The 12,120-nt window shown below is 33.3% G+C and overlaps 2 protein-coding genes across 2 annotated transcripts; one reads left to right on the top strand and one right to left on the bottom strand.

Annotated features, from left to right (window-relative positions):
* Positions 1 to 4,138: 4,138 nt before the first annotated feature.
* On the top strand, positions 4,139 to 9,664 carry TMT2 (monosaccharide-sensing protein 2). The gene is given in 6 exon segments (NM_001302919.1): positions 4,139 to 4,375; positions 4,566 to 4,692; positions 5,400 to 5,960; positions 6,671 to 7,611; positions 8,203 to 8,390; positions 9,077 to 9,664. Coding segments are annotated over 5 exon segments (2,217 nt in total). The 5' UTR covers positions 4,139 to 4,375; positions 4,566 to 4,613; the 3' UTR covers positions 9,525 to 9,664.
* Positions 9,665 to 10,521: 857 nt separating this feature from the next.
* On the bottom strand, positions 10,522 to 11,491 carry LOC101265820 (RING-H2 finger protein ATL80). Its single transcript, XM_004238404.5, has one exon. The coding sequence runs from the start codon at positions 11,175 to 11,177 to the stop codon at positions 10,626 to 10,628; it is 552 nt and encodes a 183-aa protein (XP_004238452.1). The 5' UTR covers positions 11,178 to 11,491; the 3' UTR covers positions 10,522 to 10,625.
* Between the last annotated feature and the right edge of the window lie 629 nt (positions 11,492 to 12,120).

The raw sequence follows: 12,120 nt of genomic DNA, 5'->3' as shown, positions 1-12,120 counted from the left end.
AATTAATTAGATATAGCCAAAGGGTAGGTAGAGAGAGAAGGGATGAGATGATAATTAATTGTACTAGGTTGATAATAATAGTACTAGTTTCAGCAGCAATTATTAAAATAATTGCATGGTATCTCCATACCCACTAAACAACTACTCCAATAGGAATTCATCACCCATAAACAAATTGATGTTTATGGGTCGTATATGTTTTTAAAATTAGGTCGGATAGTTGGGAGCATAAAAGATCCATTTCTCTTTTAATATAAATGTCAAGTGATAATATATAAAAATGATATGAAAAATTCATTTGGCATTTAAAGCAAAATGAAATGAGTTGGATATTTCGAGTTGACCAACTAACACTCATAAGGGCATATGAAGACCAAAAGTTGAAAGGCGAGGATATCAATGGACCAAACTTTAAACGGGATATATATAGACCTTTTTTGAATAGTTTAGGGGCATATTTGATTTCTTTTCCTTGAATATAAATATCAAGTGATAATACATAAAAATGACGTGGAAAATCCATTTGACATTTAAATAAAAGTAAAATGAGTCGGATATTTCGAGTTGGCCAACTAACGCCCAAAAGGACATATGTAGACCAAAAGTTGGACGGCAAGGGAATAAATGGACCAAACTTTAAACGGGGTATATCTAAACCTTTTCAAATAGTTTAGGCGCATATTTAACTCTTTTCCCTAAATAATATTTAAAAGTTAAACTATACAATTTCTTTAGACGGATTAAAAAAAAGTTAATCATATAAATTGAATTCGGGAAAAGTGATGTTTAATGTCTCTTACTGCCCTATCTAACAGACCTCTTTTCTTCCACAAACTTGAAAAATATGCACGAGTCGGGACCACTAGTAACACAGACAACTTCTGCAGCATAAATGCTTAAAAAAAATTCAAAAAATAAAAACGATTTTTTAAAATATATTGTATTCGTACGGAAAGTGAAATTTATTATATTTCGCTTAAGCAAATTAAAATTTTTTGTATCCATGCTATTCCATTGTCACTGTATGACATACGTATTTTTTGATAATTCACGTGTATCGTTATTAGTACCACTGCCAAAAATCACTTGTATGTCATGTGATACACTTAAATTACGTCTTTGAAAGAAGGAGATATATGTATTGATCGTGATTCGTGAGTGTATTTTCTACTAAATTCAAATTCTAGCTATATATCATTTTAAATCAGTAATACTTTTATTTCAAGTTAATTTAAGGGTTATGTTTGTTGTATCGCATAATTTTCCCCACATACTTTTGGATTACCATTAGTTGGCCCATAAAGTGTAGCTAATAATGCAAAGCCCAGATGGAGTCATGGACCATCTAATTCATGCCCTGTGGTCTATGGTTTTCATGGCTGATATACATGTACAGTTATTAGGACAACTTTCACATATAACAAACACAAAATTTATATTTATATGTTACAGTAAAGTTTATATAATTGTGCTCCATAGCAAACATATATATGTATGATTCGCTATACATATACAATTGAAGCAAATTGTATAAAACGAGAAAGAGAGAAATTATATACAATTTGAATTTGTATAAAACGAAAAAAAGAGAAAGACAAAAGAGACTTAGGCAGGGAAATATTTGTATTTAATTATAAGGATATAGTATACAATTGAATCGAATTGTATTAAACGAGAAAAAGAGAAATTATATACAATTTGAATTGTATAAAACAAAAAAGAGAGAAAGACAAAAGAAACTGGGCAGGAGAGTATTTTTATTGTATAATTATAAGTGTATAGGACGAAAATATATGTTTTCTCTCGATTTATACTAACAGAAACGTAGTTTATACATTTCGTTTATGTTTTTGTAAGCGAGATAGGCGAGCGAGATTAGGGAGAGTGAGAGCGAGATCTGGGAGAGAGGGAAACGAAACTATATGTTGTTTTATACAAACACATTTTATACATTTGTGTTTGTATAAAAAATGAGAGAGGCAAGCGAGACTGCCACCAAACGAGAGTGACGAACAAGATTCCACCAAGGAGAGTGGCGAAAATAGCTATAGTTTGCTATAGGGTATAATTAAATCAAAATATATTTATAACATTTAATTTAAATTAATAATTTCTCTACCATATACAATTTTTCCTAGTTATTTTGAACTAGTAATATGTACTTATAATATTTATTGGATAATTGTTAATCGATGAAATAATACTCAATTTTCATTAAATTAAATTCTAAATTCGCCTGCGACAACTTCAAACAACAACACGAAGTTATTCAGTATAGGGACATGTACCTACCAAAGCCTACTTAGCTAAATTATTGAGAGTTCTTTCTATGTTTTCTCAACCATGAGATCATTAATAGTATATTTTTTTAGAGAGAATATCAACAAAATTTCAAAATTTATTTCACCATCTAATAAGGATGTCTGTCTTTTTAATTGACGTGTCATCCACCTTTTTAGTTGAGACTTAGATATTACCTATCAATAAATTCTTAAATTCATGTTTCTTAATGTTTAAATGTTGATTCAATAATAAAATAACTCAAATTCTATACCTAAGGAATATTAAATGTATCTATCCAATTATTTATGAATCTAGTAATATTCCAGCTTGGATATTATGGAAGAAAATAAAACTGATTCATCAAAGTTGTCATGCTAAGACCTTTTTTTTTAGAAAAAGTGTAACACAGCCTGAGATTTCCAAGATTGGAAAAATATACAAAATATACATTATGTCTACTTTTATTACATTAACACTTTGATTGATTAATCAAGGGTTCAATGAGAAACAAAAACGAATTTAAATTTGACAGACAAAAATTAATAGAGTTGTCAAGTTCATTAGTGGTTGAATAGAGTTGTCAAAGTTTATTAGTAGTTGATTAAATTAAAAATGAGTCGATGAAGCTAAAAATCTGAGTACGAGTTTAATCGAAATCAGTAACTTTTGTTCATCTAGTATTTTATATAAAGAAGTTTCACGTATATATATCAACACTTAAATTATATTTAAAATTTAGAAAATTTAATTTTTGACTTCATCTCTAACTTTTAATTTTGCCAAAATAACATCAATAGAGTGGTTATGATAATAATGGGATTTTACTTTATGTTAAGACTATTATTATTAGTAGCAATAATCAAATGCCAACGGCTCTAAAACATCCATGATGCGACTTAACTTTTTAAAATTTTCTTTTTTGTTTTGGCAAACATCACATCAATTTGCACTAGCTAATTTAATTTAGAATCAATGATTCTCTTCCTAAATAATAACATATGCCACAAAATTAGTTTCATTTGTAATCAAGGCTAAAGTTTCAAAATGATCCAAAAATACAATCATTTAATCACATATTCATAAAATCATTAATTAAGAAAGATTTTCATTTAATCATATGTACAATTAACTTTTAGCTTCTCTTCCCATTTAACCTTTTATTTTTTTTTTAACAATTTCAAAGAGTTCTAGATAAGATAACTTTATTCCATCATAGTTAGCAAAATAAAAATAATTAGGTGGTTAAAATCTTGATAATTTTAAAATTAATATTAATGGATGACTAAGATATCAATATTAATGAATCAATCTAAAAATCATAAATTCAAGTTATCGTGTACTTCACAATAATAAAAATAATAATAAAAGAAACAGATTGTATACATAATTTTTATTTAATCAAAGATTCTACCTTTGCTTTCTATAATTTTATACTCATCTTAATCAAAGACTCTACTTTATTAACCATTAAACTTCTTTACAACACATAAAAAGAAGAACTTTAGCTTTAAAACTAAAAAAATGATTATGAAATTGGAGTAATGGAAAATAGTATAATTTGAGGCACACAAACACAATTGAGATACATTTAGGACCTGGAAAGGTCAAGCTTAGCTGTTCCTTTTTTGTCTTCTTTGCTACTTCCATTTTAATCTTTAACTTTAATTATTCTTTATTCTTTATTCTTTTTCCCCCCTTTAGCTTACTACCACTATATTTCTACTATAAAAAAATAATTAAATCTTGGACCCAAAAAAAAAAAAAAAAGATCAAAACTTTCTTCAAGATATTTTTCAGCTTCTGGGGTTTACAAAAACAAAACCTTTTTAATGATGTCTTAGGTTTATGTTGAAAGGCGGTTGGTTTTGTTTATGTTGTTTTTATCACCCTTTTTGTCAAGCCAAAAAGATTCATAAATCCAAACTTGTTTGTGCTGTTTTCTGAAATGGGAAATCTTTCTTTCTGCTGATTAACTCCAATTCCAAACTGTTTAGAGTATACCCTTTCTGTTCTTGTTGAATTTTGAGTATATAGTAGCTGGCTCGACAACTTTTGGCTTTAACCTTCTCTAATCGAATTCAGCCATCTAAAGGTATAATCTTTTCTACTTGGGATTCCTCAATTTACTGTTTTTAGACTTGTTAGTATTAATGACAACTTTCCCATGTATATGATTTTAGTTTTTTCAAGAACTGTATAGTTTTTACTAATGGTAATTTTGTAGTTTGAAGTTTGGATCTGTGGTTTTGGTGTATTGAGTTATAAGTGTTCTAAATTTGCAGGTATAGTTCAAAATTTGATTGACTTGTGTGCTACTAGTACTGGAAAAGATGAATGGTGCTGTGTTAGTTGCGCTTGCCGCGACAATTGGAAACTTTTTGCAGGGTTGGGATAATGCTACTATTGCTGGTAAACATTGTTTACTCTTTATTTGAGTTGTAGCTTTCCAATTAGTTAAATTGTTGTGGTGGAATAGCATTTGCTGAATTTGAATTGTTATCATTCCAATTAGTTAAATCGTTGTGGTGGAATAGCATATACTGAATTTGAATTGTTATCTTTCCAATTAGTTAAAATGTTGTGGTGTAATAGCATATAATGAATTTGAATTTTTATCTTTCTTAAATTGTTGTTGTGGAATAGCATATACTGAATTTTTTATTTTAAAGAAGTTGCGAGATAGGTCAATGCAGAGTTTTCTTTTCTGTATAGATCTGCAACTAATGATATGTAAGTGTTCTTGCATTTTGTTTTGTACTCTGTCGGTTTCAATTTGACCTTCTGGTTTCGACTTGGCATGGAGTTTAAGAAAGTAAAGAATCTTAAACTAAAGATATATAGAAGATATCAAAATGCTCTTTAATCTTGTGGTCAGTCTTAAACATGTCATGTCATGTCATGTCATGTGGAATGTTAGAAGTAAAGAGTGGCCAAAAACATTATTTTTTATATGGACTAAATAGGAAAGTAAGTCAAACAGTTGAAACGAAGGGAGTAGAATTTTCTACCGTTGTGTTTCCTTAGTTGCATTATTTCCACGAACATGCAGAATTATAGCCCTACAAGAGTTTTATACATGTTTGGTATTCTAAGTCTTCTACAATTCAAACCTGCAGGAGCTGTTGTTTACATAAAGAAGGAGCTTACTTTGGATGCTTCAGTGGAAGGACTTATTGTTGCGATGTCACTCATTGGAGCCACACTTGTCACAACTTGTTCTGGATCCATAGCTGACAGCATTGGTCGTCGCCCTATGCTTATTATGTCATCCATGCTTTATTTCCTTAGTGGCTTAATAATGTTGTGGTCCCCTAATGTCTATGTCCTGCTTATAGCTAGACTATTAGATGGATTTGGAATTGGCTTAGCGGTTACTCTGGTCCCCCTATATATATCTGAGACTGCTCCATCAGAAATACGAGGGTCACTGAATACTCTTCCACAGTTCACTGGTTCTGGTGGAATGTTCTTGGCCTACTGCATGATTTTCGGAATGTCCTTGATGACAGCGCCGAGTTGGCGATTGATGTTGGGTGTTCTTTCAATTCCTTCTCTTATCTATTTCGTATTAGTTGTACTTTATTTGCCTGAATCTCCTCGATGGCTAGTCAGTAAAGGAAGAATGGTCGAGGCAAAACAAGTTTTGCAGAAATTGCGTGGCATAGAGGATGTTTCAGGTATGCTATCTGCTATTCTTTGGGAACATTTCCCTTTTGTGTCAGCTGGCTGTTTAAATATTCAGAACATGTTGACTGTGGATTGTGCTTTCTCAGGGATTTTATTAGATCGCTGAAAGTAGTGGTATGAATATTTAGTATAACTCTTTTTGTAACGTTCATACTGATTTCACAATCTGCTATGGAGTAGCTCCCTAAATAGGAATGCATCTAAACTTGAGTTTCCTCTATTATTTATCGTTCTCCATTTTTTACCCCTCTTAACTATCCACTATTCAGTCAGTGCCTATCTTTGTCAAATTCTTTTCAAAGTTTATTTTTTTAATGAAAAATGACAGATTTGCTTATTGATTTGTAATCACTCATTTTCTATATTTTCTTTCTCCCAGATTCTACTATCTTTCATGAATTATTTTAGTTACTTCCATATAAGTGAGAAATCAGGATCTGGAGAACACTCATTATATCATACCATATCAAAACACAATATGCGTACCTACCAACGCCATCCAATATTCCCTGATTCCTTCCTTTTAGGTTTTATTTCCTTGGAGGCAATAAGGCTCACCATCTCTCTCTCTCTCTCTTTTTCTGGTTCTCTAGTCAGTAGAACACTCTTCTTTTAAGTTCTTTCATATTCATCTCGTGATTCCTATTTGTTAAAGACACTGATTTCATCATATTGATTTTGTTAACTATTCTGTGCATAGGGGAGATGGCATTGCTTGTTGAGGGTTTGGCTGTTGGCATTGAACCATCAATAGAAGAGTATATCATTGGTCCAGCTGATGAGCTTACTGAGGATCAGGACCTGGCTACTGACAAAGATCATATCAAGTTGTACGGCCCAGAGGAAGGCCTCTCGTGGGTGGCCAAGCCAGTTACTGGACAGAGTAGTCTAGCTCTTGTGTCCAGGCAAGGGAGCATGGTGCAGCAGAGTGTGCCTCTTATGGATCCTCTTGTGACTCTATTTGGTAGTGTCCATGAGAAGCTCCCTGATACAGGAAGTATGAGAAGCATGCTATTCCCCAATTTCGGAAGCATGATCAGCACCATGGATCCTCATGTCAAAGATGATCACTGGGATGAGGAGAGTCTGCAGAGAGAAGGTGATGATTATCCTTCGGATGGCGGTGCAGATTCTGATGACAATCTACAAAGTCCATTGATATCACGTCAAACAACCGCTGTGGAAACCGTAGTCCCTCATCCCCATGGCAGCACTATGAGCGTGAGGCGGCATAGCAGCCTAATGCAAGGCAATGCTGGAGAGGGTGTAGGCAGCATGGGCATTGGTGGTGGTTGGCAGTTGGCATGGAAATGGTCTGAAAGGGAAGGTGAAGATGGAATTAAAGAAGGAGGCTTCAAAAGGATATATTTGCATCAGGAGGCGGGCCCTAGCTCTCGACGTGGGTCTCTCGTTTCAGTTCCTGGTGGCGATATTCATGAAGATGGTGAATTCATACAAGCTGCGGCTTTGGTAAGTCAGCCTGCACTTTACTCTAAGGAACTTATGGATCAGCATCCTGTGGGACCAGCAATGGTCCATCCATCTGAAACTGCTTCAAAAGGTCCGAGTTGGGCTGCTCTTCTTGAACCAGGAGTCAAGCGAGCGCTCATAGTTGGAATTGGAATTCAAATATTGCAACAGGTAAAGTATTATTCTTTCGTCATTCTGTTGCTTCTTTTGGTTGTTTTACTAGGATTAAATTTGATAGCTACAAAATTTCAGCATGCTGTGTTTGAATGTATACGAAATGGACTTAGTTTTATATATTATATCCTTGAGTTGAGAATTCTGTTTCTTCTTTAAATATAAGTATCTTGGGGTTGTGATTGTGATTAGCATAGGATCATGTAAGGATTACATGACCAAACTAGACAGTACATCCTCATATCATTTATCTGGAAGCAGATACAAAGTTTTAAGAAAATATTTTGGTGTGTTTTATCTGAAGCATTATTATAATCGCAACAAACATTTCTACAGTTTTTTTTTTTTTGTGTTTAGTTCAACTTTGTTGATAGGGTGGGGATGAGTTATTTTCTCCATTAGTGTATTTTCCTTTGTTATCTTTACGGAGTCTCTTCTTCTGTATTTACTTCATTATGTAGTTTTTATACTGAGAACTACCTTGTAATTAATAATCCCAAATTATTGAGGCAAAACTGTGCGCTCACTGTCATTAGACAACAAGGCTTGGAATGTTGCCATCTTACGACTGTAATATTTTATCTGCAGTTCTCTGGTATAAATGGAGTCATGTACTACACTCCTCAAATCCTTGAGCAGGCAGGTGTAGGAGTTCTTCTTTCTAACTTTGGCATCGCATCAGACTCAGCATCCTTCCTCATCAGTGCGTTAACAAACTTCCTGATGCTCCCTTCTGTAGCAATTGCAATGCGGTTCATGGATGTGGCTGGCAGAAGGTAATGTTCTCTTGATTCCTTTCTTCTGCATTAGATTAAGGATGGTTTTGGTTATGTCCTCAAGATTTATTGCTGGAAAATCCATGAAATATGTGCAGTGAGTCTCGATTTGCATGTAGGACCATATCTTTTCCTTGTATTGGCTGTAGTAGTCTCCTCGGAATTTTTCCAAGCCATATATATATATATATATATCCAAGGTTGGAAAATCGATGCCCTATCTTCCATGAGACTAAATTTCAAATTGGTTAGTTTTTGAGTTTGTGTTTCATGACAGGTAGTATTCCCTCTATCCAATTTACACCACAAAGATGACATCATTCTGTAAATAATTAGTTACTCAAAGTTTATACATCTCAATAATTCAAATTCAATAAACTAATCCAGTTTAGATGTAGATGAGATGTTCTCTGTCTAACCAACTTTTCGACTAGTATTACTTAATATATTTTCTGTTTACTGCTTGACAATACACAAGCCATATATCATCTTAAACTTGTTTGAAAATGTTTTTCCTTGAGTCGAGGGTCTATCGAAACAACCTCTCTACCTTCCTATCCTCCCTAGACGCCACTAGTGGTGTGTATGTTGTTGTTGATTGATTATAATAAAAAAAATACAAACTCTTCATCGTTGTATTGTTTATTTTATGCTGTAGAATGTGTCATTAAAATGATAACTTGCAGGTCGCTGCTGCTGTACACTATTCCTGTTCTCATACTATCACTCATCTGTCTTGTCATTGGTAACACTGTCAACCTGGGGAGTGTAGCTCATGCAGTCGTTTCTACTATTTGCGTGATTCTCTACTTTTGTTTCTTTGTGACGGGCTATGGACCCATCCCAAATATCCTCTGCTCAGAAATTTTTCCAACTAGGGTTCGTGGTTTGTGCATCGCCATCTGTGCTCTCGTCTTCTGGATATGTGATGTCATTGTGACTTACACACTGCCTGTGATGCTCAACTCGATTGGTTTATCTGGCGTGTTTGGTATTTATGCCATTGTCTGTGTCATTTCTTGGATTTTCGTCTTCTTAAGGGTTCCCGAAACCAAAGGCATGCCCTTAGAAGTCATTACAGAGTTCTTTGCTGTTGGTGCAAGACAAGCTGCTGCTATCGCAAAGCATGAGTAGTTAGTTTTAAGGTATCTTCTGTCCGATTTACTACAAGTATGTAGTAAAATTTGTAGAAAATAAAAAAATGTTATCCTCTCTAGGTGTCCTCCATTTTACATCCATCTGGTACTGGCATTTCTCAATAGTTATTACTACTATATTTGTCCACCATTTTGAGATGTATGACAATGTCCAAATTAGTATCTTTCTTTTTCCTCCGAGCTTTTTAATAACATGTGCTCAATCGTTCTAATTATTTTTTGAATAACAAAGGTTAATTTATTACCAATATTTTTTCGTAATGAAGTAGGAAATGGAGACATGCCTCCTGGAAAGGCTCTTAACCACTCTTGTCTTCAATCACTCTACCTTTTACCATAAAAACTGTTCCTCCTTCACATGTCTAACGTTTCCGTGACGTTTATACTTATCGTCAACCCTTATTATCGTGACAAAATTTCCAATTTAATTTTAACCTAACCCTAAGTGCAAGGAATTTACGAGTTAGATTAAATATTTTTATTTAAGTGGACTATATATATTTATATATAAAGTTGTAACTAAGAACCAGGCATTTTAATTAATTAATAATAGTGGGATTTCATGGGTCCTCCCTATTTACTACGTTGGACGGTTCCCATTAAAAGGGAATAAGTAATATTTTACCACTAGGAGAAAAATTATTATTATAATAGTTAAAGGTTATTATGTTAATTAATTCTATCCTTTGTCAATTGTAACATTTTCATTTGATTATAATTGATAATGGGATTACATTTTTGGTAGCTAATTTGGTGGTTTACCAACTTTATCGACCACACCACTACAACTTGTACAAACAATAGCTAACATTTAAAAATGTAGATTTATTGTTAATGGAGATGCATTGGACAATATTCTTCAAAAATAATATGGCTCACGGGGGAAAAAAAAAGCGGAAAGGTGATTGACGGCCGCTAAACAAGAAATTAAAACAGTAATCATCTTTGTTAATAAATTCAAATTCAAACAGTAGTTTTATGTAACCCTAAAATTGATGATATTGATATAGTAGGGCTGAATGAATATACATAAGATTTAATTAATATAGTAATATAATATATACACACAGCCTAATTTTTACGGTAGAAATGCATTTACATGATAATTTCCAGGTAATCGGCTTTCCGGTTCAGCTACGGGAGCTGACGAGGAGGAGCTTGCTACCGGCAACTCGCCGCACTTATGACATCTCGTCACTACTAAAATCTGTCGGCAAGAAGGACAGGACGAGTGCGAGCCTAACCAGGTATCGATGCATCCTACATGAAATCCATGGCCGCACTGCGGTAGCACTCGGATTTCATCTCCGACTGCGAATTCCGCTAAACAAATTGCACATTCAGAGAATTTCGCGGCGTGTTCAGCTGAGTAACTGAACTTCGGAAGCGACTTGAGAACCTTCTTCTTCAAACCTTTATTAGCTGGAGGTGACGAAAAAACGGAATTTCCGGTTGCTCTGGCGGAGATCCTTCGGATCCAGGCGCAGCGAGCAACAGCGACAAGTCCGAGGACGCAAATGAGCGCACAGAGGAGGGCGGCGAGGATGACGACGAAGTCAGAATCGACTTTACCGATCCCGGTGGTTGCAGACGGCGACGGAGGCGACGGTGATGGATCAGAATTACTCATGAGGAATGTGTCGGAGCTTAATTAAAAGAGAGAAACAAAACGTTGCGCTTAAAACTATCTGATTTTTGGTAGCTCTTTTTTTTAAGCTTTATAAAGGAGTCACGTACACTGTTTAAGCAATAACCTTTTTTGTAAAACATACTTATCTTATTAATTATTTTTGGGATAAAGAAAGGAAACGAATGGAGTCAAAGTCACACTTCTTGTGTGCTAGATCCGAAATTTATGAAGCTGGAGTTAGGGTTTGGGTTTGCGATTTGGTTCGATTTTATGTATTATTGATTTCGTTTATTAATATCTTAAATCAATAACATATTTTTTTATCGATTTTTGATTTACTGATTTTGGTCCTTAACGGTTAGATTTTTGATTTAATCAATAAGATAATACTTATAAAACAAATATATGATCTTTTTAACAAATTTGATGCAAAAACACAACAATATAACTTTCAAATTGCTCATAAAATAGAAACAATAATAACAAGCATGAAAAGAACTATACAGGAGTAACACAAAGAGAAATTAATAAGAATAAGTTCTTACTTTAGATTTGAACGTTTTGTATAATGTGAAATTGTGAACTCAAAGTCATTGTAATGTGTAAATTGAAGGTTAAAGGACAAATATAGTAACTAGTAGGATATTGAAATGAATATATAATATTTCTGTACAAGTAAAAGTAGTAAATTTCTAGTCTTAATAGGTTATTGATTTATCCAATAACCCAATATTAAAAATCAATACCGAATCGATAACCCAATAATTTTTTTTATAAAATCATTAATCAAATACCCTAATAACAATAAACCAATAACACTTTAATAGATTCGATTTTTGCACACATCTAATCATGATTATAAATTTAAAGCTCTCTTCAATTTTAAAGTCTACGTCTAAACTAATTTTGGAAGTTTATAATTAAATGATCAAAATGAAGTTCT

The sequence above is a fragment of the Solanum lycopersicum genome, chromosome 4 (assembly GCF_036512215.1).
Source record: "Solanum lycopersicum chromosome 4, SLM_r2.1".
NCBI lineage: Eukaryota > Viridiplantae > Streptophyta > Magnoliopsida > Solanales > Solanaceae > Solanum > Solanum lycopersicum.
Note: the sequence above shows the minus strand (reverse complement) of the source record. Positions and strands in the feature narration are given on the sequence as shown.